This window comes from Trematomus bernacchii, unplaced genomic scaffold (genome assembly GCF_902827165.1).
Source record: "Trematomus bernacchii unplaced genomic scaffold, fTreBer1.1, whole genome shotgun sequence".
Lineage (NCBI taxonomy): Eukaryota > Metazoa > Chordata > Actinopteri > Perciformes > Nototheniidae > Trematomus > Trematomus bernacchii.
In genome coordinates, this window is record NW_022987720.1 from 11,936,308 (window position 1) to 11,961,916 (window position 25,609).

The 25,609-nt window shown below is 40.1% G+C and overlaps 1 protein-coding gene across 4 annotated transcripts; it reads right to left on the reverse strand.

The window, feature by feature from the left end:
- ints1 (integrator complex subunit 1) lies at positions 1-22,172 on the reverse strand. Of its 4 annotated transcripts, none has more exons than XM_034143061.1 (48): positions 21,953-22,172; positions 21,477-21,605; positions 20,715-21,002; positions 20,421-20,617; positions 20,184-20,321; positions 19,938-20,097; positions 19,746-19,851; positions 19,397-19,583; positions 19,031-19,176; positions 18,186-18,327; positions 17,870-18,046; positions 17,679-17,787; positions 16,488-16,608; positions 16,311-16,388; positions 16,044-16,201; positions 15,673-15,769; positions 15,501-15,592; positions 15,342-15,402; positions 15,062-15,259; positions 13,903-14,032; positions 13,200-13,379; positions 12,838-12,987; positions 12,569-12,748; positions 12,360-12,464; positions 11,687-11,854; positions 11,252-11,363; positions 11,011-11,169; positions 10,772-10,918; positions 10,569-10,667; positions 10,190-10,314; positions 9,713-9,967; positions 9,468-9,627; positions 9,250-9,381; positions 8,496-8,664; positions 7,297-7,423; positions 7,071-7,186; positions 6,484-6,571; positions 6,102-6,352; positions 4,570-4,699; positions 3,533-3,666; positions 3,257-3,449; positions 3,013-3,137; positions 2,785-2,894; positions 1,977-2,090; positions 1,818-1,888; positions 1,638-1,729; positions 1,185-1,294; positions 1-1,054 (listed from the first exon to the last, which is right to left on the reverse strand). In XM_034143061.1, exons 2-48 carry the CDS (start codon positions 21,529-21,531, stop codon positions 939-941), a joined length of 6,558 nt encoding a protein of 2,185 aa, XP_033998952.1. In that variant the 5' UTR covers positions 21,532-21,605; positions 21,953-22,172; the 3' UTR covers positions 1-938. The 4 variants fall into 4 exon arrangements, with proteins under 4 accessions (XP_033998952.1, XP_033998950.1, XP_033998953.1 ...); XM_034143059.1 differs by having other exon boundaries at positions 15,673-15,772; XM_034143062.1 differs by having other exon boundaries at positions 7,297-7,420; positions 21,953-22,171.
- Between the last annotated feature and the right edge of the window lie 3,437 nt (positions 22,173-25,609).

Below are 25,609 nucleotides of genomic sequence, written 5' to 3' on the forward strand. Positions count from 1 at the left end.
TTACTCAGAAAGGTATTTTTATTTCAGTTGAAATCATGGCGTCTCACAGATGATGTTCAGGTAACAGAAATAATTAACATGGACATTGTATTCAGGCATTGGCATTTTGGCTGCTTATTCTTAATAGTAAGAAAAGTCAAATGAAAAAACCGCGTTCAGTTATGCGAAGTTGCTACTGTAACGCTACAACACTGGATGGAGGACCATGAAATATATATATTTTTGTTGTTAATTAAAAACAACGACATATGAAGCATGTAGTTATTTGATCATACAACAATGTTGACATTTCATATTCGAACTATTACAAATATCAAGCCGAATATAGTGTGCCATTTTCCAAATAAACATCAAGCTCTGCATCTGGTAATCATTTATGGCTGTTATTTATTAACTGCAAAGTGCAACGACTCCCACGGAATGTATGAAAATGCAATAAAAAGTGATGTTTTTAAAATAATATGTATTATTTTACTGCAAGATTAATTTAATTATTTAGGAGATACTATGTTTTCTTTAACTGATTGTACTGTAGAATAAGATCACCTTGTAATATTCCAATCCTAGTTATCTTCTATGATAAATGGTAAATATATCATTAGTTAAAAATAAGTTGCATTTTACAAGATGTTTGAATTATTACATTTTCAGCTTTAGAGGGAGTTTTAATGCATTCTTTGAAGTCACTCAATTTAAGTCATTAAATGAATTACTTCTAATTTAGATTATTAGGAGTTATTATCTGACTGTTAGCTACCAGATCACTGATTGGTCCTTGAATCTGTACCAATGAAGAGCCACAGACTTTATACATCTGCCATTACCTACATTTGACCAATGTTTGAACTAAAGACATTCAAATAAATCCAGCTCTGGAATGTAGAAATTGAATGACACCATTTTGAACATGGTGTGTTGTAGTTGTGTGCTTTTGGTTGTTAGGTTGTTGATTCCATGTGAAGGACCTTCATTGACTCTGCGATCATGGAACTGGTGTCGATCTGCCCGTAGATCCCCACTAAAAATGCCTTGTGGAGCAAGATGTCTGCGTGTTCTGTGAAGAAAGAAAAACATGTGCAGGCGTGACTTGACAGCGACTTTGGGTGCATGCTGTGTTTAATCGCTTTGTTCTACTAAGAACTATGTGGTCATGTGACCATATTTTATTTATAGTATGCTCTTACCCTGACAGAGGAGGACATATTCTGGAAGATTCCTGAGGGCCGTCTGCACCACGTCGAAGTTACCGCTGCCCATACAGTACATGAAGGTTGGCAGGAAGTCTGTTGCCAGGCTGCAGCAGAGAAACATGCATTATTACAGAGCGAAAAGTAAATAGTAACAGACAAAAGTATGGTGACGGATGGAATAAAGATCGAGTGATTGTCAAACAGCGCGCCCTGCACCATGATTTTAACATTTCCCTACATTCCCTCTTTGAAAAATGTTTTATTGGTGCGTAGGGCAATGCAAAAAACTGAATTAGAGGCGGTACAATATCACATTAAGAGATGGAAGATAGACAAAATGAGACAACACGAAACAAAAGTTAAAAAGATAACAAGACAGTTTTGCACGTTCCCTCTTGGTTGTAGCATGCTCTCTGTATACATTGTCCTGAAGTGCTGCAAACCTACCAGGGATTGTTCTGGATGCAGCGCAGGGCCAGACTGAAGGCCAGGTTCCGACACAAATCCTCCGAGGACGTCATGAGCCTCTGCAGATCGTTCTGCAAACACAAGGTGGGGAAGGATGAGTTACAAACTGACAGGTTTACCCCTTGACCTTTTTTTGTGTTTATGTTCTTCGTGACTCACGATGAAGTACTGGATTATCTCTGGGCTCCTCCTCGACTTCTCATCCACCTCTGTCAACACTTCCAGCACATCTATAGCAGTGGCGTAAAGAGATCGTGTATTACTCATTATGATACAGGATTTATACATGGTGAATTGCTGCAGCAGTATGTTTGTTACCCTCCACTGCCCCTCCTCTCGACATCTTCTTCAAGTACATCGTCATGTCAGCCGCACTCAGAGACACGGAGGCAGAGATGTTGACCAGGGGCAGGGAACCAGTGGACACGTCGTCTGGTGGAGAGCAAAAGCAATTATTTAACAGAATTGAAGTTTACAAGAAAAGGCAGAGCAGCGGATCTTAAGACTTCATTTGTGCACGCAATGGACGTCTTAGTATGGCATAAATATGGGCTTCCAGGAACCTCAAAGCTGAAGACATTTTCTAATCGTTCGAACAGATTGGCTGTAGTACGTTTTCTTTGGCATATGGATCTACTATTTTGGTATTTAAGTCCCATGTGCCTTAAATATAGTATTGCAAAGAAAATGACTGTTTCTCAGAAACTACAAGGAGCATAATCAAGTATTCTGTTTTATGAAATCATAACAAGTTGAATAAGGAAAATGTAAAACGTTTTTTTAATATAATATACATTAAATCATTTATTTAATGATTTTAGTTTGATATTTAATGTATAGTTTATATATTGTGTTATTTTTGATGTGATCTAAAAATCTCAAAGTTCGACTGTTAGAAACTAGCTCATAGTACGCCGTACCAGATTTCAAGGCCTTTGACATCAGAACAAATATGGCTTTTTTTGCCTTATCATAACACATATGGTCTTTGGGCACAAAAGGCTGAATACATCAAATGTCACCATGTACCGAGACAGACAAAAAGGTGATATCTTTTAACTGCTGCTTTAGATATATGTGGCCACTGTAACAACTCCAGTAACTCAAAAGATCCCCCTTTGCTCACCCTCTCCCTCCTCTGGGTCGACCTCTGATGAAGACCTCCTCACCGGCAGAGTGAGTCCAGCCAGCAGAGACTTCAGCTGAACCAGGTCTGGGTTTTCTGCACACAGAACCCTGGCAGGAGAAACAGCAAAACAGAATTTCAACCAAGCAAGTTTCTGCTGTAAACACGGTAAACTCGTTACAGTCAGAATATCATCATTTAAAGATATCGTTGCCCGGATATACTTACTGCAAGATGTCAGAGTGCTTCTGTAAGTAGGGAATGGCGGACGATGCATCGCGGGTGATGTATTTCTGTGTGAACTGCAAGAACTTGGTGATGAAGACCAACGGGGAACGAGTCCTCTGGAAGTTCTACAGGAGGAAACATGGATATTGTAAACTAATGATTTGTAGCTTATTAAAATAGGTGATTAGGTCTGATCTGAGTCTTTATCCTACGATGAAGATGTGACAGTGTGTGAGCCTCCTACCCGAAGAACCTTCATGAAGGACAGAAGGCAGTCCTGAAGCGCCCTCTGGTGCTCGCTGTGGAACACAAGCGGTTGCAGCAGCTCCAGGATGGCCAGCACATTGCTAAAGAACGTCATGTGGTTTTGCTGCCTGAACTCTTGGAAGTTCAGGTGAATACGACCGTGTAAGAGGCTTGCAATCATAGGCAGGTGCCTGGGGAAAACATTTAAGAAGTCGGTGAATTTGTGGACTAAATACAGAAATACAGAACAGAGGACCACTGAGTTTTTGTTCACCTGAGCAGAAGGACGGGGTGAGACACAGCCAGCTTCCTGCAGGCGAGGTTGGCGTCTGACACGCGGCCCTCAACAGACTTTGAGTCTCCGATATCAGCCAGCAGTATCACCAGGCGGTGCACCAGGACATCAAGCTGGGGCAAGCACATACAATAAGTATATATCATTACATTACATTACATGTTACTTGTTAGACGCTTTTATCCAAAGCGACTTACATACTCAATACTGTGGGCAATCCCCACAGGAGCAATTTGGGGTGAAGTGTCTTGCCCAGGGACACAACGACATGCTGACTGCAGTGGGGTTTGAACCTGTGACCCCCTGATCCGAACACCAACGCACAACCCACTGCACCACACGCCTCCCACTGTGATGAAGATACAATGACTAGTTTGTATTGGTGATGGCAATGACAGTGATTTTTATGAATTCAAAAAGATTGTCATTTCTTAAGATCAGCATTATCAATGCTTTCTATGGAGAACAGTGGAGAGTGCAGCCAATGGAGCATGGTGAAGGCTGGAGGTCATGACTTGTGACCTTTTTGGTGATGAGGTATGGGATATTTCAGTGTATTTGCTGCTTGTCCGCTTTCATTTCCAAATATATTAAGGAAAGTCATATAAATCTAACCAAGGGCAGTTTCCATAAAGCTTCTTAAAGCAAAATTCTAAGAAAGATCTATTATTAAAAACTATTATTTTCTAAGAATTTCACCTAACAGTTTAAATCAGATTCTGGTAGATACATTTACAATCAATCTTTGCCCTTAAGAGAGCTCCTAAGGGGAACCACTGCTAAAAGTCTCAGTCTAGGACTAATAGAGTATTCTCTAAATGTGTGTGAATATGACCCAAGATATTTACTCAACATGAAGTGCATCTGGTCCATGTACAGTATGACATCTCTTATATCCACAAGAAGAATGACCTAACATATCCATATGCCAGGGAAGTAGGGCAACACATTTAACAACAAAATCACCTACAATTAGATGGTAAATGTTTATTACCAAACAGGTAAGACATGTTTACCTTGCAGCTGCTGCCGTCCGCAGCCCCCCCACTGCTGAAGGTGCCTTCTGGCAGAGTGACGTGCTGGATGACCTCGGGGAAGTGCAGATAAATCTGCAGCAGCAAGTTCTGACACCGCTTATTCATCGCACTGAAAGAGAAAATAAACAAAAAGGTGAACGTTGAAACCAACTGCAGGAATGTGTCGTTCACACACGGGGAAATACATCTTATTATTGGCTCTATGGTAAAGCTAGAAGCACAGAAATCTAAACTGTAATCCCTAATCATATTCAGTTGACATATGAGTTGTGCGGCTTGAAGCTATTTCTTTTTTTTTTTTTACATTGGCTGGTTGACCAATTTTGTGCAGAAATACAAAGTTTGTCACAGCATTCAAACTCTATGGTGGGACTAACATTATAAAGCAAGCTGTGTTCCTGGTATCACTGAAAACTTATTTTGCTTTGAGTCAGATTCACTTTCTTCATCTCTTTTATTGGATTATGAGCAGAGCTGATATGAGATCGCAGATAAGAGCACGATAAAGCATTTTTCTATTACTTATGTCTACAAGCGAGAATAATTCATGTACACTAACACAAACTAGGCACATGAATAGCATAATGTAATTCTGGGGCATTTGCCTTGAAGTCTCTGTGGTTTTATAAAATCCTTTAAGGCTCTTGTCGGGCTCAGATGATGTACTCTATACTAAATGAAGTGTGTAATACACGCTATGAATTAAGCAAATCAGAACGACCTTGACCAAGAGTAAAGAGTCCGCCTGTTGTTCAATAGTTGCTGTGTAATTGGAATAAACAGCAGCTTATCTGACAGCGAGGTTTCCCAAGAAGAATGCTCAACATAGACTCAAGTGTGTATTCCACACAAGGCCAAAACCCTTACTTTCAACATGTTTTTATCCTGCTATGTTTCTGCAAGCAACAATATTTAACAGACAGCTTAGCTGTACTTAAAATACTGTAATTCGGAAGCTAATTTTGCTTGACCTTGGCCAAAGTTTCCTCATTAAAGTGGTTTAATAACCAGAGACATATTCATGAAAGGAGGGTTTGCCTCCACAAAGAGTTGCACCCTGATCTCTGACAGCTAAGTCAGAGCAGGAATTCACAACACAGGCAAGTTTAGAGCTTCAGCCTTAATCCTCTTGGCTTCATTATAATACACTGAGCTTTTAAAGAGATCACAGTACAGACGACTTCTGCTGGTTTTAATTTCACACCAATAGACCTAATTATCGAGTTTCCCCTGGTCCGCAGCATTGTGGCTGACAGAGGATGTCTGAAAAGTTCATCTGCAGCGGGAAGGAAAATCTAGTGTGATTTACCCCAAGTTTATCAGCTGACTTTCTGTGTTTGGGCTAATTAGAAAGAACAAAACAATGTGTCCAAATGTATGATCTAAGTACTTTGGTGACGATGACACAATGTGATGAGCATATGTGTCTTTAAATATAGTTACAAATGTAAGACTAGAAGATTAGCATTGAAACAATAAACACACTAAATGACAGGTGATATACTCCTTACATGTCCTCATATTTCTTGGTGCAGTTAATGAGGTACTCTGAGACCTTCTTGATGTTGTCTAGCTCTCCGCTGCAGTAGGAGTGTAGGAGGGGCAGCCTGGATTGGATGAGGGAGCAGGAGGCTTGGTTCAAGCTGCTTTTGTCATCTTGAGGTGAGTCGCGAGTGTTCAGCTCCGACTCGGCCAGGATCAGGTCCACCAGGCTGATGAGCTCCTCAGAACTGAGGCGCAGCACAAACTTCTCTGTTTTCTTCTGCAGAGATACAAAGAAGAATACGTCTGTGATCTGCTGCAGCAGAGTGAACTCTCTCTGACTTTGGTCTCGTTAGAAATGCAGGGGGGAAAAAAGTGTATAATAATTTGTGTGTCGAATTTGGATCTTACTTGAGGGATCTTCTGGTCACGTCCTTGCCAGATACGCGGGATGTGGCTGCATGCCCACAGGAAATCCAGGGCGGATGATGGGTCAAGCCTAAAAAACGTTACACAGAAAGACACTAAGGATAAACTCTCACTGAAAGAAACAACAAATTACAAATAAATCAGTTTAAAAAAAGCTATGGCAGATAAAGGGCCCAATTTCAGGTTTCATAATTGTATTTTGTGCGTATATGTTTACATGCTTTAATGTTCAAAAAGATCTTTATTTGTCTCATACTGCCTGTGCTGCTCACCCTCTCTTTTCACCCTCTGTCTGAAACCAGAGCCCAGTCTGCTCTGATTGGTTAGCTGGCCGGCTCTGTTGTGATTGATCTACCACTTAGAGATCCCTCCCCTTAGCCTATTATGTACAATGTTTTGTAGCGCAAGCCAATAGAAGCGCAAGTGTAATCTAGAAATCGTCTTCTGGCGTGAATTTGGGATTTTAGCCTTTGCAGACCATTTACATGCACACAAACCTTTATAACACACTACGGTAAAGGGAACAGCCTGAAAAGCATAACAGGGCCCCTTTAAAGAAATGTCCGTACTTGTAGTCCCTGCGTTTGCTGAGAAGAGCGCCGATACACTGAAGGAGGGTGGACCAGTTTGACTGATGTGTAAGCAAAGCCAGGAGATAAGGTCTGTAGGCAGGGGTTCCTCTTGCCTGGAATAGAGAACAAGTGAGAAAGCATGAATCAGGAACGCCAAGCAGACACCTAGTCCAGTGTGATAAGACAGGGGAAGTGCATTATCTGCAGGCGAGGCTTATCTTACCCTGTTGAGGGCAAACAGCAGCTTCTGTTGAAGGTCCGGACACACGGAGGTGACCTCAGGGTCGAGATGCTCCAGCCAATCAACCAACAGCCCAGAGCTCAGTCCAGACTTTGTCACTTCGGAGCTGCTGGCAAAAAGTGAAACTCAAAAGGTTACCTCTATGGAGTCAGATGTGATTGAATACATATTTCATTTCTTAATAAAACCCTCAATAAGATAATGTGCAATACATCCAGAATGAGGCATTGGACTGGCCACAATAATAGTGTTTCCCAATCATCAAAATATGCTTAACATTTGCTTTTAAAACTGGAATTCCTTTCCCAAACATTTTGTTGAAAAACATATCTTCGTATCGCTTCACACATAGGAAACACTTTTTTTAAATCCTTTTTTGTAAAAAAATGTAATCTAATAGACCTAAATAAGCTTATCACAATTAATAAGGTCCCTTGTATACATTACAAAAATAGAACAATTGCGCAAGTCTGTTTTTTTCTTACTTGTTAAAGTATTTTTGAATGCAATATATTTTCCCCTCTCTACTATAGCGGCCACTTGAACAGCTTTTCTAAGTCACAATACAAGGATTTTCACAAATATCCTGATAATAGAAATGAACCGCAATCAACTTATTGTGAATGTTTTTTATTCCGACCTGCAATTAAATCTTGTATCCTCCCTCCTATATCCAGAATAAAGCCGAGCTAAAGATCTAATGCATGATGTCCCAACATATTGGTTCAACAAACAAATATTACATTTTGTCATTACATTTGTCATATGAAATCTGTCTTGGCAATACCAAATGCTATACACAGTAGTAAACTGACACAAGCAAGACAGTCTTTTCTAGCAATACAAATAAGATCTCTATCTCCCTCTACTTTAACTGCTTGGAAGAGACCTTGGACGCGACAATGTCTGAGCAAACTCTGAGTATGTACCTGCCTCACAGGCAGTGATTCTGTAAAGTGTTCTTTGATTTTCACAGCTCCTGAATCTGTAAAGCTGCAAAACCAATTAAACCTTTCCGAACCAAATCAAATAGCATTTTTTCCCGAAGTACACGGCCACAGACAGCGAGCGCCTGCTTTGCTATTTCTTCTGTCACAGGCAGCCATGTTTGTCATTTAGTCCTGTCACATATGAATGTTGCTTGCATGACTTGAAAGGGAAATAGAATATGCCGTGCTCACTTGTTAGAATCCACTTCCATTTTCACTGCTTGCTCCTCACTCTCCTGAAGCAGCAAGGAGATCACCATGGCAACAGGGCCGGCCGTCCCGTTCTGTGTACCAACAGTCATCAACAGAGACAGCAGCTCCTCCAAAAACGGCGACCTCACCTCCATCAGACCTTGTAACACTGGAAAATATATATATACTTTTTTTTTTAGAACATTCTAAGTTTGGACTGCCCATTATCCATCATTATGTAACCAAACCCAAACATTAGTTTTTGATTACATTCACCTGGGCTATCAAATACTAAAATGTGAAAAAAATCAGCTATTGCTTCTTTTTTTTCTCAAAATGCTGCTTTTGTTTTCCTTCTTTTTTTTTTTTTTATAGTAAAAGCACTTTTTGTTCGTCAAAGTTTAATTTATGTTGTCAAAATACTTTATAAATATATATAAAAAAAAGGGGAATTTTGGAACATTTCCTGTATTAAAAAAACCCAATAATGAATATATTCTATTTTCTATATTCCAGTCAGTGAAAAATAAACAATTCTACAAAACTGTTGACATCTTTATTAAAAATAAAACACTTTTCACTTCATTAATCAACACTGTAATAAATTAACACTTGTTAAAGCCACTCATTATTTCGGGACCCCCTTGAAAACGAGATGGGGTCAAGGGGTTTATCCCAATAAATACATTTCTATATATTATTTCACAAATGTTTGAAACACGTAATATGATGATAAGTGAAAACACATGAATACCTTTCCCAATGAGCTCAGCTTCTGCATTACATCGGTCTCCAGCTTTCAGCATTGCAATGACGGCTCTCAGTGGCCCTTCAATATCTCTGCGATATGCCAAAGCCTCAGATAGTTGGAGGAAACCTGTACGCACTGCAGGGCACAGACACTTGTCACTCTCTGATTATATACAATTATTTTTTCAACATTTCTGAAAGATGAAGCGTTGAGGGGCTCACCATCATTGTGCCTCTGTTTGCTTGAGTTCTGACCAGCGAAGGATTTGAGCAGAGTCTTCAGCGGCCCCGCCTCCACAGTTGGGTTGTCCAACCAGATCAACATCTCCAGAATGACCTTGAGGAATAGTGAGGAGAAAGCCACGTCCTGGGACACGAGACGCTGGAAGAAACAAGACAAAAAATCTTATATTCCCACGTTTTATTACTGAAAATTGAATGATATGCTGATTGTAAGCAAGCCTTACCTGGTAGAGGTGCAGTTGGCGCATGAGAGGGCAGGAGAGGGCATGGCTGTGGTGCATTGACAGGACAATGGGCCCTGCATGAGCAGAGGTGAGCAGGGCTGCAATGGCTTGTAGGAGCCGGAAAGCCAGCCCTCCCTGCTGGATCTGGCCCTGCTTGGCCCGCATCAGCTCTTTAGCAAGGGCCTGCTGCAAGGCCAGGGAGAGCTGGCTGGGAGGGGGGCCGTGCCAGCGAGGGTCCACTTTCATAGGGAATATCTTTAAGAGCAAGGGAAACAGAAACAGGTCAGTTTGACAAACAAGAGACTCAACAGCTTGGAAGAAATCATGGGAATACACTATTGCTATAGTGTTTTGTTTTCTCTAACAACAACAACTGAGATTTAGCCACAAAATTGTCTTTTATGCACATTTTATCCAAAAATGATCAATAATATCATATTGCAGAAACATTTCATTAAAACAGCTTGTACATCCCACCTGAAGCATCATGCCAGTGAGATCGTCATCAGGCCCGACTGCAGGAAGCTGACTGGCTGCTCTCATCTTCACAGAGCTGTGCGGCGTTTCCACGGTAACTTTGGCCTTACTTGTTTCGGCAGCATCTATCAGGAGGGACATAGTCAGGACAAGGAGTCATACAATTATTTTTGAACATTTCCTGGTCAGACACTTGGCATTTAAAGCCCTATGAAATCAAATAATTTATTCAAGTATAAACAGTTTGTATTTTGTTAAACATATTTAGATTATTGTACGTAAAACTACCTTCACTACGAGGGACAGTAAAATATGGAAAACTTCTGTCAATGTCATAAAATAAAACGAGCTCATACACAATCATTGGGAGTTCACCAACCTCTGTCTGGTGGAAGAGAGGAGCTCAGTAAGGAATGGAAAGTGTGCCCCCCAGTGGCCCCTCGCTCATGCTGCACTTCAACCAGGTGGGCCATGTAGTCTATTGGGAGGATAAATACAAGATGATATAAGTATAAGTAAATAAGTCTTAATATCTAAAAATCTTTAACAATTGTAAACGTGGGGTATCTGCAGCACTCTTACGCTTGTCCATGATGTTCTCCTCCAGCGTGGGAGTGTCATGAGAGACAGCCTGATCCAAGTACTGCAGCAGTTTGCTCATGCTGGACACAGGGATGCCAAAGGACTGAACAAACAGCAGCAGCTGCTGAGGCTCCAGGTCATGTAGAGCTGAGGGAGACACATGTATGCTTTTGTGAGGAAGTACTCATTTATTTACATGGTGAACAACACCTTTTCTTGTCCACTATGGCAAGTTGTACCTGCATCGACCAATCGAGAAACCTCTGATCGGATCATCCTCAGTTTTAACCAATCAGGCAGCAGAAGGGCTTCCTCTGAGGTATCAACCAGGAAGGCAGTGGGAAGGGGTTTCTTGTCGGGAAACCAAATGTCCAAAAGAGCGTAGAAATCACTCTCTCCTGTAAAATGCACAATGGTAAACACATTAGCAGTAGCCCATTTAACATTGCAAACAATTAACGGCAAAGTGAACATGACTACCTTTGGGGGGCCCCAGGGTCAGCAGGATGACCATGGCATGGACTACAAGTATGTGCATGGTAGCGGTCTCTCCTGTAGTCCAACGCAGAAACACCTGGTCCTGAGACTCTGACTGAAGAAAGAACATTTGTCAAGCACATTTTATCACCCCATAGTGCCTAGAGACGCAACTATTTTTGTATATAAATAATCTTTAAGGCCATTTTTCATGCAGAAATGTTACAATATGCTGATTACAACCTGTCAAAGAGCCTTTTCCCTTCTTATTAAAGTGGGTTTTAGACTGACAAAACAATCATCTAGAATATTCTGCATTTTAAATCGATGACTAGGATCAATTTTTCTTGCACTCATTGTCAAGATGAATGAATAATCACAGAGAAATGTGGGTCACTACTAGGCTCAGTTAGTAACTCAACTCTTGCTAATGCTCACCCAGCTGTAGAGATCCTCGCCCTCTTTGGTCTTCCTCATCCTCCTGATGTATGTGGAGAAGATGGTGAGGAAGGCACTGAGCACAGCATTAGACTCAGGTCTGCAGGAATGCTTGGAGAACAGGCTGTTCATGATGGTGGAACGCTCCACGATGAGCCGGGCGACGTCCTATAGAGAGTGATAGAGGAACAGATGATTCATGTCAGTACTGCTCCATTAAAGCAAGAACACATAGAAGGGACAGTTTGGATTGTTTGGAGTGCATGAGGTAATAGTGTCTGATCTAACTCACTTTGGCATTTTGGATTCACCAAAGTCACACTATAACACAGACAAATCTAATAAGGCAGATGCAGACCAGGAATTCTGTTTTTCTGCCAAGTTACATTTCAGTTTTAGTCAAAGAAGAAAGCTTGGACGAATACTTCACTTCTTCAAAAAGGGCTTTCTGGCAGCACAGGAAAGCATTGAAATGATTCCAAATATAGAGTATGCTTAAACAAGTATTCCTTTTTTTAGGCGTTTGAATATCTATTACTTTTGCAAAAATGTTCCTGTCTGTGTATACGCCCGTCTGCATCTCGAAACTCTGGATAGGTGTCTCATTCATCCTATTAAGAAATGTCAGATCCATCTCTTTAAAGAAAAAGGATGCGATGGATTTAGTGATTACCAGAGCCAGATCGTTATGAGAAGCCTGCTCCTCCACTGGTGCATGCTGGGATAGGTAGATGAGATAGGCACTGATGGTCTGTGGATCAGTCTCCATGTGAATAGCCTTCAAGAAAGCAGAGAGACAAGACAAGTGTTCAACTCCATTATTATTACATATTTCTTAAAGGTTTACATTCAGTTATTGACAGTTGTTAAGTCATCACCAACCTGCTGCAGGGCGGTGGACGTCATGCCTCTGACGCTGTCAAACAAGGGGAGCTTTGGGAGGTCCTGTAGCAGCCACTGGTATCCCGGCAACAGCTCAGCATCAGCAGAATCTTCTTCCATGGGCTGATCCCGCTCATCTCCATCTTTCAAGCCTCCTTCACTCAGCACCAACGACAAACCCTACGCACAAGAATATCATGTCAAATCATTCTGTTCAACAAGTAACACAATACTTTGAAAGCAGTTTTCATTTGGATCCAATACGGTACCTTCATGGCTAGGACTCTGGATGCCACCTGAGAAGAGCTGAGGCGGCGCAGAAAGTAGTCCAGCACTTCGCATGTTGTCTGTTCGTCGGCCTTAGGACCCAACAAAAGATCCTGGAGCCGTCCAAGCAGCTGCCTTTGCTTTTGCTGTCTCTAACAGGAAGACAGATGATCATTCAGGATTATTCAAGAGTGAGTAATGAGCTGCTCACAAGAATCAAAAGCTCAAGTTGAAATTGAGCATTTTCATTCTGAGACTTATAAGGACCAGTTATTGAGAAGAAATTCAAACGATGTCAAAGCAGGATTGTTTTTCAGTAATTGCTGCCTGCCAACAGTATGGTACGGTGTAGTAATCAACATACTTGTCTCTTCTTGGCTTTCTGCTCTTTGCTCTCTCCCTCTTCGTCATCCTCTATTGGCAGACTGTCATCCGCTGCATCATGCAGAAGGAATTCACACAGGCACTGCACTGGAAGCACGTCCAGAGAGCCCTCACTGGACTGGACCAGATCAGCCAGCCACGGCATGGACTGAGAAGAGGCCTGGGGGGGGATGGAAAGTGTATAACAGTTATAAGACACACACTGAAGACTAAAGCCTAATAATAATGTGTTGATTTTTTTGTATTATTTACGTCAGGCTCACACTAATCTTGATCAATGTTTTTGCTGACAATAAATAATTCAACATCAACAGGTTTTCTCCAGTTGAAGTTCAACATTGATTGAAAAACGTGTTTATAGATCTTAATTCGAATCCAAAGCAAGTCTGTTTCGCAAATGATGAGCTTTTTGAGAAACAATCCCTATTTGAAACGTTTTTTTGTGAGTCAGACATACATATAGCGCGTTCACACCGGAGTACTTTTCCCACAATAGTTCATCAGAACTCCGATATATTTGCGTTCACACCAAAAAGCCCCAGGAACTAAATGAGTTCATCAGAACCATTTTTACGCCGTTTTCAGTCCCTGCTCGAGAGACAATCTTTTGGTACTATAAGTAGTAGAGATGTGTTACAGTTTGGGCAGTTCTGTAGTGTGTCGTATCGGTCCCTGTCCATTACCTGTCTCTGGATGATGTTGAGGAGGAAGTCAGGGTTGCGGCTGCGGCAGAGGAGATGTCCGAGGCGCAGAGACTGGTTCAGGGTTTTCACCTGCTCCTGGATCTGAGGAGGGGGTCGACGAGGAGGACCCCTGAACACAAACACAAAACCGTCTTAAAGACACAGCGATAAGACTTGTTTATCAATACTTACAAATTCAAGTGCTTCCATTGACTAATAGATGTCTTACATAATTGTCTGCCAGCAATAAGATGTTGTCATGGTTATGGCTGCTATATTTTTGGATAAAGATCAGGACAATTAGCATCTCTTTTTTTCACTGTTTTCATTCTCTTTCCATTTGTTTGGCCCATCCTCTTCCCAGCTTACATGGCAAAGTGGACGTTGTGAGGCTTAATAGTGGATGTGTCTGCTTAGCAACATAGCGATGTATCATTTTGTCATCCTATTATGTCATTTCACTAGGTTGATTAGTCTGTGCACACATGACCTAATGCATGTCCGTCTATTCAGAAAGTCAGCTTTTCCTGAAGTGTTTTCCCTATAAAGTGTTTTTGGGAGGGTGTTGTACAAATATTAAAGTAATTTGTACTTGGTGATATTGACTTTGGTACAAATCAAATGAGTTTGACTCGTCTTAAAGCAGGGGAGTCAAACTCAATTTCATCACGGGCCACATTAGCATTATGGTTGCACTCAAAGGGCCGGTTGTAACTTTTAAGACTATATAAATATACAAATATAAATATATAATATATATAAAATAATGTATTATATGACATTATTGCCTCTGAATTGGATTATTATCGGATAGGGTAATAACTTCATAATTAACTACGTCTGAAAGCAGAAGTCTGGGGCAAATAATTGCAAGTCTCTTCAGTGCACATGTCACAAAACAAGATGCATTGTGGGACATGTAGTTTATGGGCAAAGTGCTTCTGTAAATCGGCATGTAACCGTATAATAAACGTATTATATTCTTTGGAAGCTCTTGCGGGGCCACATAACATGAAGTCGCGGGTCGGATTTGGCCCCCGGGCCTTGAGTTTGACACCCCTGTCTTAAAGAGTAGGATGGTATAATTACTGTCCTCGAGGCCTTTTCTTTACGAATACCATAACCTAGGTGCATGACGTAATTCCCCTTGCTCTCTTACTGTGGATCCAGACTGGTAAGCTGAGACAGAAGCAAGCTGTTGCTCTCTGTGATGGTCTGTTTGGTGGAGGCTGCTGCCAGGTGGCTCTCAAAGGCCAGGATCTCCTGTTTCTCTCTCTGGGAGATCTGCAGCTCCCTGTTGATCATCTCCGTCTTCGTGTCCTCGTCCGCAACGGTACAGGGAGGGTAGGTATAGTTACTGTGGAGGAGATACCAGAGAGAGATGTGTGAGTTGTTTGAATGTGTTATCCAGAACTGTTCTATACAAAATGAACACCTACTTTGTCATAACCATCTCCATGAGCATTTTCAGTGTAGGGTAGCCGTCCCAGGAAGCCAGACCTAAAAGGAAAAAAACATCAGATAATATTAACAAAGAACATTTAATAGTTAGAAATAGCTATTTGTATGTATGCAACATGTAAAAAGGTGTGCTGTACCTATTTTCTGAGGATTAAAAGCTGCCACCACGAGAATTAGCAGCCATGCCTTCCAATACAACGCAGATATGGCCAAATTGGGAGCTTGGTACCTTAAACAATAAAAATTATTTGTTATTTTAGACTGTAAACTGTATGACCCCAAAGTGTTTTTATAAGAAGGTTGTAGTACCCTGCAGGCAGCTGAATGTTCTCCGGGTGGTGGTATGTACACAGATTCAGCACGGCATCAATGAGCTGGATCCTTTCCACCTTCAGGACCTCCAAATCTACTTTAAAGGAATCGCCAATTGGCTCTATTATTCGAAAAACTATTACATCCAAAACCATATTTCCTTTGTTCGTACCTCCCTAACATGCTTTTTGCAACTTGTGAGGATAATATATAAATAAGAAGTTGGCCTTTAGAAAGATTTGGGTTGCCTGCTCATCAAACGGAGCCACAAGTGTTTACCAAATGTCCAAATATTCTGCCAGGGAGTAATACACAGCTTTGACTTTGACCGTTTACAGATACAGCCTAGTAAGTGGACCTTCACACACCATCAGACTGACTTCCAGCTGCCCTTTTAACCAGGTGATCCGCCAGCTCCATGGCATCTGCTGGGCCCAGCGGCAAGTCACGTGACAGCCCGATCACCAGGATGCGCATCAGTGTGTCCTCCAGCAGAGGCACCTCAGAGCAGAGGCGCAGGAAGAAACTGTGGAAACAATAAAAAATAATCTATCAATCACATTTTATTTGTATATAAGTACAAGTAATATGTAACACTGCATAAGAATCAATCTAAATATTGTGGGGAAACTCACTTTCTGTCACCCTCCGGAGGCCAGTTGTCCCACTTGTAGTATGTCTCAGGTTGCTCTGTGAACAGCACTTTGTGGAGGCTGCGGACATGAAAGAGAGAAGTCTCGTGTAAAGCAGCAAGAAATATGATAAGCTTGTGCAGTTTAACAATAATAACATCAGCGCATAGAGGGACTGACCAGTGAACGTAGTCTTTAGCGCCAGTTTTGCTGATGGAGGGAACCACGGTGTGAAGCCACCACACAGCGTCTCTCTGGATGGAAGCGATCTGATTCTGAAACGCCCTCAGGCTCTCCAGATCTGAAACAAACAGACACAAGTTCAAGCCAAAGCTAATCCAGCATATAGCGCAGGGATGATTTATGAATACAACCCTAGCCGAAGGTTAGCATCACCCTGGTTCCTTTGAAATAATCACTTGGAATTTGGATTATTGCAGAACAAAGCTCTATGGCAAACAATAGTTAATGATACAAACATGTTTTGTTCAGCAAAATAACTTCATACTAGGGCTGTTCGATTATGGCAAAATCATAATCACGATTATTTTGGTCAATAATTGATATCACGATTATTAAATACGATTATTCATTGACTTTGAAAACATCCATTTATTGAACTTTAAAACAAATACAAATAATAATTTGAACAGTATATTTTTAACTGTTGATTACCCTGAACGTATAATTCAACTGAAAAACCAATACAAAAATAAATAAATTAAATGATACATTTATATTTACATTTAAATAAATATTATCAAAATAATAAATACCAATAAACAAGATCAACAAATATTTTGGAGCGCACTTCAACAAGCTACTAAACATATGTAAATATGATAAATACAAATAAATTAGACTAAAATAAATTAGATCAAATATGTTGCAGTGCACGGTCACAACCTAGCAAAGCAAAATAATCGTTTTTTACGATTTTATTATGTTTTCGTAATTGTGGCAGGCCAAAATCGTAATTGCGATTAAAATACGATTAATTGCACAGCCCTACTTCATACTTTTGGGATTTTTAAAATTAAAAAGGGCAATCACCAAAAGTGAAAACCTTGCTTTAAAGTTTAAACAAACTACACCACAGTGTCATTAGTTAAAATGAAAGGCTGACAGGTGTTTGTTTTCCCTGAAAACCTGTGCACTCTCATTTAGCCACTTGTTAGCAACCACCATTAAGACACAACGTTTTAAAAAGTTGTTTCTTTTACCTACTTATGTCACACAAGAAGGTCACCACAAGACCTTACCAAAAATCTATTTAAAAACAATCAATTTACTTTAAGACAAGGAAAATGTAAGTGCAAAAATGCTAATGATTAGTATATGCATCAAAACAACAAATATAAAAGCACTCACTCTTCTTCTCCCCTTTGTCCCATGCAAGGCCAGATTCTTTGACCTGAGCAGTGATGCCCAGCATCATGGAGACAGTCAGTAAGTCTGTCACCTGGATAACAAAACGCTCCTATGGGAGAGACAAAGGTCATTCACAGCTTCAGAGCAACTGCATGAAGAGTAAAGCTCAAATGATTTTAAGAAACACATACTTTGAATTCCAGTTCCAAATAGATAGTCTCCTTTCTCTCCTGCATTAATCCGAAGCAGAAGGCCCCGAAGTTAATCTCATGCTTGGTCTGTTTGATGATCTCTCTCAGCAAGGCTCTGGAGGCACGCAGGTAATCATCCTTATTGGTGAGCAGGTCCTGGAACACCAGCGCTAGGAACTACAGACACAATGGAAGACAAGGGGAATGTTGATTTAGAGAAACTATTGAATTTGTAACAGATGATAAAGACTTATAATGCTATTAAAACCATTTCCAAACTGCTATCTGTTCCGACTACTTGAAAGTTTCCAGTGACCTTTGGAGCCTGCTCGGGGCTGTGCTGCAGCACTGTGTGCAGGACTTGCATGTTGTTAGGGTTCCTGGCATTGGACAGCTCGTTGAAGATCACCAGCTTCACCATCGTGGCCAGGTTGTCTCTGTTAGCATTAAGCAGCTCCCTGGGAAAAAACCATCAAAACACCAGTTAGTATATGACCCTTTTCCACCAAAAGTAGCACTTACAGCTCTGGAAAAACTTAAGAGACCACTGCGAAATTATCACTTTCTCTGGTTTTACTATTTATAGATATGTGTTATTTTATTCTATAAACTGCTGAAAACATTTCTCTGTGTTGGAATTCAACAGACACTGGAATGGAATGGTTGCCATACATGTAGAGATTAAGATTAAAGATAAACCTCTTAAAAGGTCTTTTAATTTCTTTCAGAGCTGTATATGGACATTTTCTTAAACATTGGAAAAAGTGCTAAAAATAGGCAAAAGAAACATTTTCAACTTTTTTTCTTTTTTCTGGCGTGTCCCACAAAGCTAGATAAATTAACAGCGGACATTTTAGAGTGGCAACTCCTTTTTTAATATATGTTACCTATTTAGTTGCTCTTGAAAACTCTCAACCCTAAAGTAGTGATTGTTGGACTAGTGAGAAGACTAACAAACACACTTGTAATAAGTTGTATTTTTGAGTGTTTTAAAACAATCAGTGAGGAAAAATGACTGTATCTGTCCAATGGTGGCTTTGAGGAAAGCATATCAAGTGTACGTCTTGTATCTAAAATAATTTGAATAATTGTGCAGTGGGAAAGAGTCTTAAGTCACTGTGTGTAGCAACAAGTTATAAGTAAAAACAAGAGTCTGCAGACCTGACACACAGCATGTAGTGGTTGAGGAGGACTTTGGGTTTGAGTCGGATCTTGATCAGGTTAGAGATCACTTCCATGTCATCTGCTCCCTGGGTAATGCTGTTCATGCACAGAGACATGAGGAGGTCCTGGGCAGGGCGAGTCAGCTGTGCACACACAAAAATAAAGAAAAAGAGCTTTATTCATTATGGTTATTGACATCAATCTACATATTCATGATTTCATATAAACAAAAGAAACGTGACAGTTATACAGTTGTTGTCATTTAATTTGAAGTATGAAGTATTTTACTACAGGTGTATAATACTGCCAATAAGATACTGGATTATGCAGAATAACAAGTGGTATTCAGGATTTGTTACTCACCTTTGGGTTCTGCAGCCACATCTCCAGCCTCTGTACAGCCATGAGTCGTGCCTCTTTGTAGCCACAGGTGGCAGTGAGCAGACGCAGCAGGTTCCGGGACACGTTGTCCATCGGCTGCCTGCGGTTCAGCTGATCCTTAAGGACCTCCAGCACATAGTCCTCCACACTCTCTGACAGTTCTTCATACCTACAGAACACCAGAGGGGAAGACAAAGACAAAATGGTCCAGGAAATGAGAAAATGTTTTGCAAAAATCTTAAGAAATAAGTTGTAATACATTTATAACATATCTAAATCTTATTAAATATAATTGTGGAATTGTATCTACACACGCAAATTGTTTTCGTACCTCGGCATGATCAGCCCTTCATCCTCAGGGCTGAGTTTCTCCTCAGCTATCAGCAGTTCAGTCTGGCAGTCGTCCTCATCAGGGGTTGAGGGATGAGGGCTGCTACCTAAAGACACAATGTAAAAAGCAGCTTCATTTACAGCACTTGTTCACTGCATCAACCAAACGAGCCAGTGTGTTTTCTCAGTGTACCTGCACTGAGATCTCCAGCTGAGCGGCCCGTGTCAGCCTGCAGCAGCATACTCTTGGGAGGCATCTTTGTCCCAAAAGCAGTCTGGATGTTGTCAACAAAAGTCTTGCAGTGAGAACTGTCAACCCAGATTCTTTCCCCCAGAGAGTCCTCAATGTACACCTGAAATGACATTACATATGAATAAACTGCACAAAATGGCTAAGATAAAACTAAGTTATAAGCAGGTTCAAGTGTTTGTTTCTCACTTTTACAAAGATCTCTGGCCAGTTCTCGTCCTCCTCGTAGGCTGCCATCAGCAGATTGGAAGCAAGAACAGACACCAGGCTGTTCCCCTTCGCTTTAAAGTTGATAGAAGCATCTCGACGCAGGAGGCTGCACAAAGCCTGAGACAAGAGTCAGACAGGTGGAAAGTCAAATGTCAACATTCACTTTAGGAGGGTGTTTATTTGTGAGACTAACACAGTATCAGTGAGAAATCTTACCTCAATAATTCCTTCGGTAGCAAAAACGTTGGGCTTGATTTTGGCCAGGAACATGAGACTGAGGTACAGCGTTATGTCAGGTTTTGCTCGGTTCGATTTGAGCTGTTTGACCGCTCCACACAGCAGTCCCTCGATGTGATCATCATTACCCTCAGACTCTGCAGCTTCAATCTCATCAAGAAGCAGAGATGGAGACACTACAATACAAAAATAGAGTTTAAACTATCTTTGCTTATTTGACAGTGTAGAATAAACATTGTGTTTCCATTTGTGTGAGGCTTTAGTAAAAAATACCTTCAATAGGCACCACTGATGGCTCCTTTATTGAGGGTGATATTGCCCTCTTGTCCACAGCAGCAACATCAGCAAGTCGTCCGAGAGCACTGACTGGGGGGGTGGTGGATAGTTTGGGTCGCTTGGTGAGTCCAGATAGACCTGCAGAGGGCAGAGCGGAGGAAGTCTCTCTCTTACGGTCAGCAGTTGAACTTGTGGATGCTGGCTTCAGCAGGACAGCGGGGGGTTTAGGGTCTCCACTCTGGTTTTTCGAACCGAGAGCAATGAAGTCTCCTGGTGGAGGGTGACCTAGGAAAAGCAGATATCAAAGTCAGGCAGGGATGTGCATTTGGGAGAACATTAAATATCATGATATTTTGGAAAAATATTGCAATTATATTGAAAGGGTGGCTATTGGTGCTTTCACAAAATATTACACAATAATATTGTTTGCTAAATAATCATCAGTAATTCAGATATATAAATATAAAGTGGTTAAAGGCAATATAATAGTCTAGTACATTTTGAAAAGCACATCACCATTATGTAATGCAGACGCTAATATTATAAAATATGCCAAATCTAGGAAACTGTTTCTCATATAAATCATCAATCAAAGTTATTTATAGAGCCCAAAATGACATATTATCTCAAGGGGGATTTACAATCTGTACAGCATACAAAATATAGTGCCATTAGACTCTTGCAGCGTACAAGCAAAAACTCCCATCATGGAAAAGAAGGTAATGTTTGTAGAGAAACACTAATATGGCACTGGAGTACCTGATGGTTTTGCAGCACTGGGGCGCCTGAGAGTTGTTGGCTTTGTACGATTCATCTTGACCAACAGGCACAAAACAAAGCCAGATTCACTGCAGGTCAAGCGGGTGACATTACTTAGCTTGAAGGATTCTGTGTGTGAGAAAAACATCAAGGAACACAAGATTAGCAAACGTAACAACGTTAATAAAAGTGTAATAACCCTAGTTGAAGGCTAACATCAATTAGATTTTAACGACCCCAAATCGCACAAACTAAGGACTTAGCAAGGCAAACAATACTAAAGTTACAGACTAAACTGCACACTCCAAATATATCCACGATTACACACTGGACAAAAACTGCTAGGCTAACGACAACAAATGCGGCTAAAGCTACATATGTGGCTGTTAGCCACTTTAGCTAGTTGACGGTGTCAAATCCATTAATGACACTGAATAACATTATTTGGCATGCTTATTTAATTAAATGTGACTCACATTGTTATTCGGTCCCATACAACGGGTCGTAGTTAGTCTAAGAGATGCAATGTTAACAACAAATGACGTTAGCCGGCTCAAAAGCTATCAGACAGAACCATGACCGCTTCTTCTTCTTCCTCTCTGCATCAATATTGTTGGCTAACTAAAGTCACAGCGTCACCTACTGCCAAGAGAGTCTCCGGTGGTGATCAGAGATCACGTTAAACTGAACGCAGTCTAGGCGAAACAAATTGACTTAAAAAAGCAGATATTATGTAAACTAGGCTATGCTTAAACCCTACACGCTCTGCTTAGAGCCTTACATCGCTATTCTGCTGGTAACGGATTGTATCTAAAACGTGTTATGTTTTTATTTTGTCTAACGGAAGCATCGTTATGTTATGTCTAACTTGACGCTCGAGGAGTAGCTACTCACTGAGACCACCAGAGGGCATTACAACTCATAATACGTTAGCCATCAAAGCAGAAAAGAGTAATACAATAGTTTACTAAGCTCTTGTATCACTCGAGGTTGGTCACAACTTAATTTTCTGTTGTAAACGATGACATTAAGTTTTCAGGGAAATGGGCTATGGCCATCCAACTAAAGGGCAGAGGACTGTACACAACATTGCAAAATGTGTTCTGTTGAACGATGTGTGCCATCTGGAGGTTACAGCAGGTAACTGCACTATCAAGTTGAACGACCAAATAGCATAAACTTCCTGTCAACACTTTCAAATTAAAACGTTTTTTTAAATGGGACCGGTAGTTATTCATTGCAACCACTGGGTGGCACTAAGGACGGCTTATTTGTGTAACTGTGCATTGCATTATGTAGGTTCCAAACAAAACTGATCATACTACTACTATCTATATAGGCTACATCTATGATCATACCAGGGATAGAACACGAGTTTTAAAAGTAGTTCAAATAAATATCTATAAAGAATATGACCTTCACTTAAGAAAAACACAACTGGTGATAACAGTGAGTTAACTTATTTTGACTCCAAATGTTCAAAGCAAATACCAAAGAGGTATCCAGCAGATGTCACAATTATTGACTGTATTAAATGTTTTTGTTTCAGTAAGTGTTTGTTTAAAATGTTCCCTATCACTAGTGTCGGTGTCAAGATATATTTTGCCATCTCAATTATCATCTTGATCCCCATCATTTTTTATCATTGCACTTAACTACAGATTTAGACAAGTTTACATTTCTACCCCATACAATCATTTATAAATCAATTATTTTAAAAACAAAACGAATTGTATAAAATCATCTTAGAAAAGTGCAAGCCTACATCTGCATTAGTTTTTGGAGCTGTAAGTGAATTAATAGAGCACAAATAAAACACAAAAGATTATACATGATGGCGATTGTTGGTATATATTTGTTCTGTTTCTTTTTCTTTTCTTTTATTACATTGATGAATGGATTCACTTTTTTCTCCATATTAGTACACTTTGTCCACTTTACTTTTTTATTTATGAATACACTAGTTTCACTTTCATTTCCTGTGAATACACTAAATTCACTTTCATTTCCTGTGAATGCACTAAATTCACTTGAATTTGAGCAATACCACAAATTGAACACAGGGTGGGGTTTTTCTCTGGAAGTTTTTCCTTGTACGATGTGAGGGTCTAAGGACAGAGGGTGTCGTATTGTCATACTGATATTCTGTACAAACTGTGAAGTCCACTGAGACAAATGTAACATTTGTGATATTGGGCTATATAAATAAACATTGATTGATTGATTTATTCTAGTATACCTCAACAATGGAATTATGATCAGTAGAAATGGCCATGACATGGGACCTTTAAAGTGCAGGATGGGAGGTTTCTACATAGACTTTATCATTAGGGTAAATACATAAATAATAATTCAATCAAAACAAAAGTTAAATGTAAACAGAATAATCAGCCATGATAAAAATAAAAGTATTTTTTTAGGACATTATTAAGGCCCACCCACCTGACAAAATAATCACTTCATTATAACTTTACCCATTTTAGTACAGATATTATAATATAGATAACACAGCAGGCACTAGCACACCATCAGGTCCAAAAGGGAACAGGATGCAGATTCTTTTAGTCTTTAGTCATGAAGAACATTTTAAAGTATAATGTGATGGTGAGTCAAAAAGTAAAGCTATGTAGATGCAAGGTTTTTGAGAATTACAATATGCAAATGTTCAACCAGCTGTTTTCACTTTTTAAAGAGTCTATGCCTCAAGGGAACAAAGTCAGAACATCAAAGCTTTACCACCCCTAATAATGTCCATATTTAGTCCCACCCATGGTCAGCGGCAGTTCTTTGTTCATTCCTCAAACATTACTAAGCACTCTCAACTACTTTGTGTACAAGCTGCACTATTACAGCTTGCTGTCCTCAAAATCCCAAACTTTTACTTTGACAATCAAATATTTTTCCACATTCTTACAGAACTAAAAGATGTTAAACAGCCGGTGCCATCACTACTACTGTAACCCCACCATGTTCCTTTCCATGCAGCCCTAAGCTGCCAGCCGGGTTACGTAAAGTGTTTTCATATGAAACACATTTTGGTGAAGTCAGTGGAATGTCCAGTTAATGTTCCAAATGAAATCTTGTGTCATAAGGGAAGTCTACGGATCTGCGAAAACAATCCTTTTACTTCTGAAATTACTTTGGTCCGAACTGTGCCAGAGGCAGCTGTCCACGCCTCAGTTATAGATACTCCTGAACAATGTGAGAACACATAGAAGAAGAAAAGGTGATCAATACATTTATGTGTTATTTTATTCATTTAAAAAGCAGTGACATCATTCCTTATTTTTATGATGTATTTTTCAATCAGCAAGACGATTAACTGCCTTTAACTCACTAATAATTTGGAGCATTTAGAAGAAAAGAAAACATGTCCTCTTACAATAGGGGGCCTCTCTGTGCCAGATCACATTTCTGAGTTCAACAGTCTGAGTCACAAAGAAGCAAGTTTAGTTACTTCCTGTAATCCTAAACTGCCTGTACTCAGACCCCACAGTTTGTTGATCTAACAAAACACCGACAAGTCTGCCGCACATGGTTAGCTGTTTTTATTTTGTTACACACAATGGGTGTACCTCAGGTCAACTCTGTACACTGCTGCCAGATGGACAGTAATTGGGTGGTGTGCTGTTGACTGAGCAGCTGGATGTTTGACAGGAGTATCAGAGACTTTCCCTCCGCACTGCTGGCATCTCACACACAATAAACCTCATCAAAGTCTTGATTCTGGCTCATTAGCTTGTTTTGATCTCATATCATTTCCTCTAACCTTATTCTAATCTTCAATCTAATCTCATTTTCCTAATTTAATCTAATCTGATATCTCCTTTTATTCTCACATCAGAGTGAAAATAAGAGTTGGTGTAATGTCATCCAATTTCATCCCATATTATCTGATCTAATCTCTAATCTCATGTTATCTGAGCCTAACTAATTTCATTTGATGTAATCTCATCTCTATTGTATTGTCTCATCTCAAATTTACAGTAATTTAATGTAGTCCCATTAAATCCTATTTCTAATCTAGTGTAATATGAAATTGTATGTGATGAGGCATGTTTCTGCACGCTTAATCTCTAGATTAAAGATGAAAAGTGAATACTATCCCATTTCAATCAAATTTTCCAGTTTCA

Excerpts from the sequence above, each read along its gene's own strand:
- ints1 (XM_034143059.1), bottom strand. The coding sequence starts at position 21,531 with ATGAATCGTACAAAGCCAACAACTCTCAGGCGCCCCAGTGCTGCAAAA. Across the intron at positions 19,177-19,396 it reads TGTGGCTGCAGAACCCAAAG|CTGACTCGCCCTGCCCAGGA; the intron begins GTGAGTAACAAA and ends GTGTGTGCACAG. Across the intron at positions 10,668-10,771 it reads GGAGAACATCATGGACAAGC|ACTACATGGCCCACCTGGTT; the intron begins GTAAGAGTGCTG and ends TCCTCCCAATAG.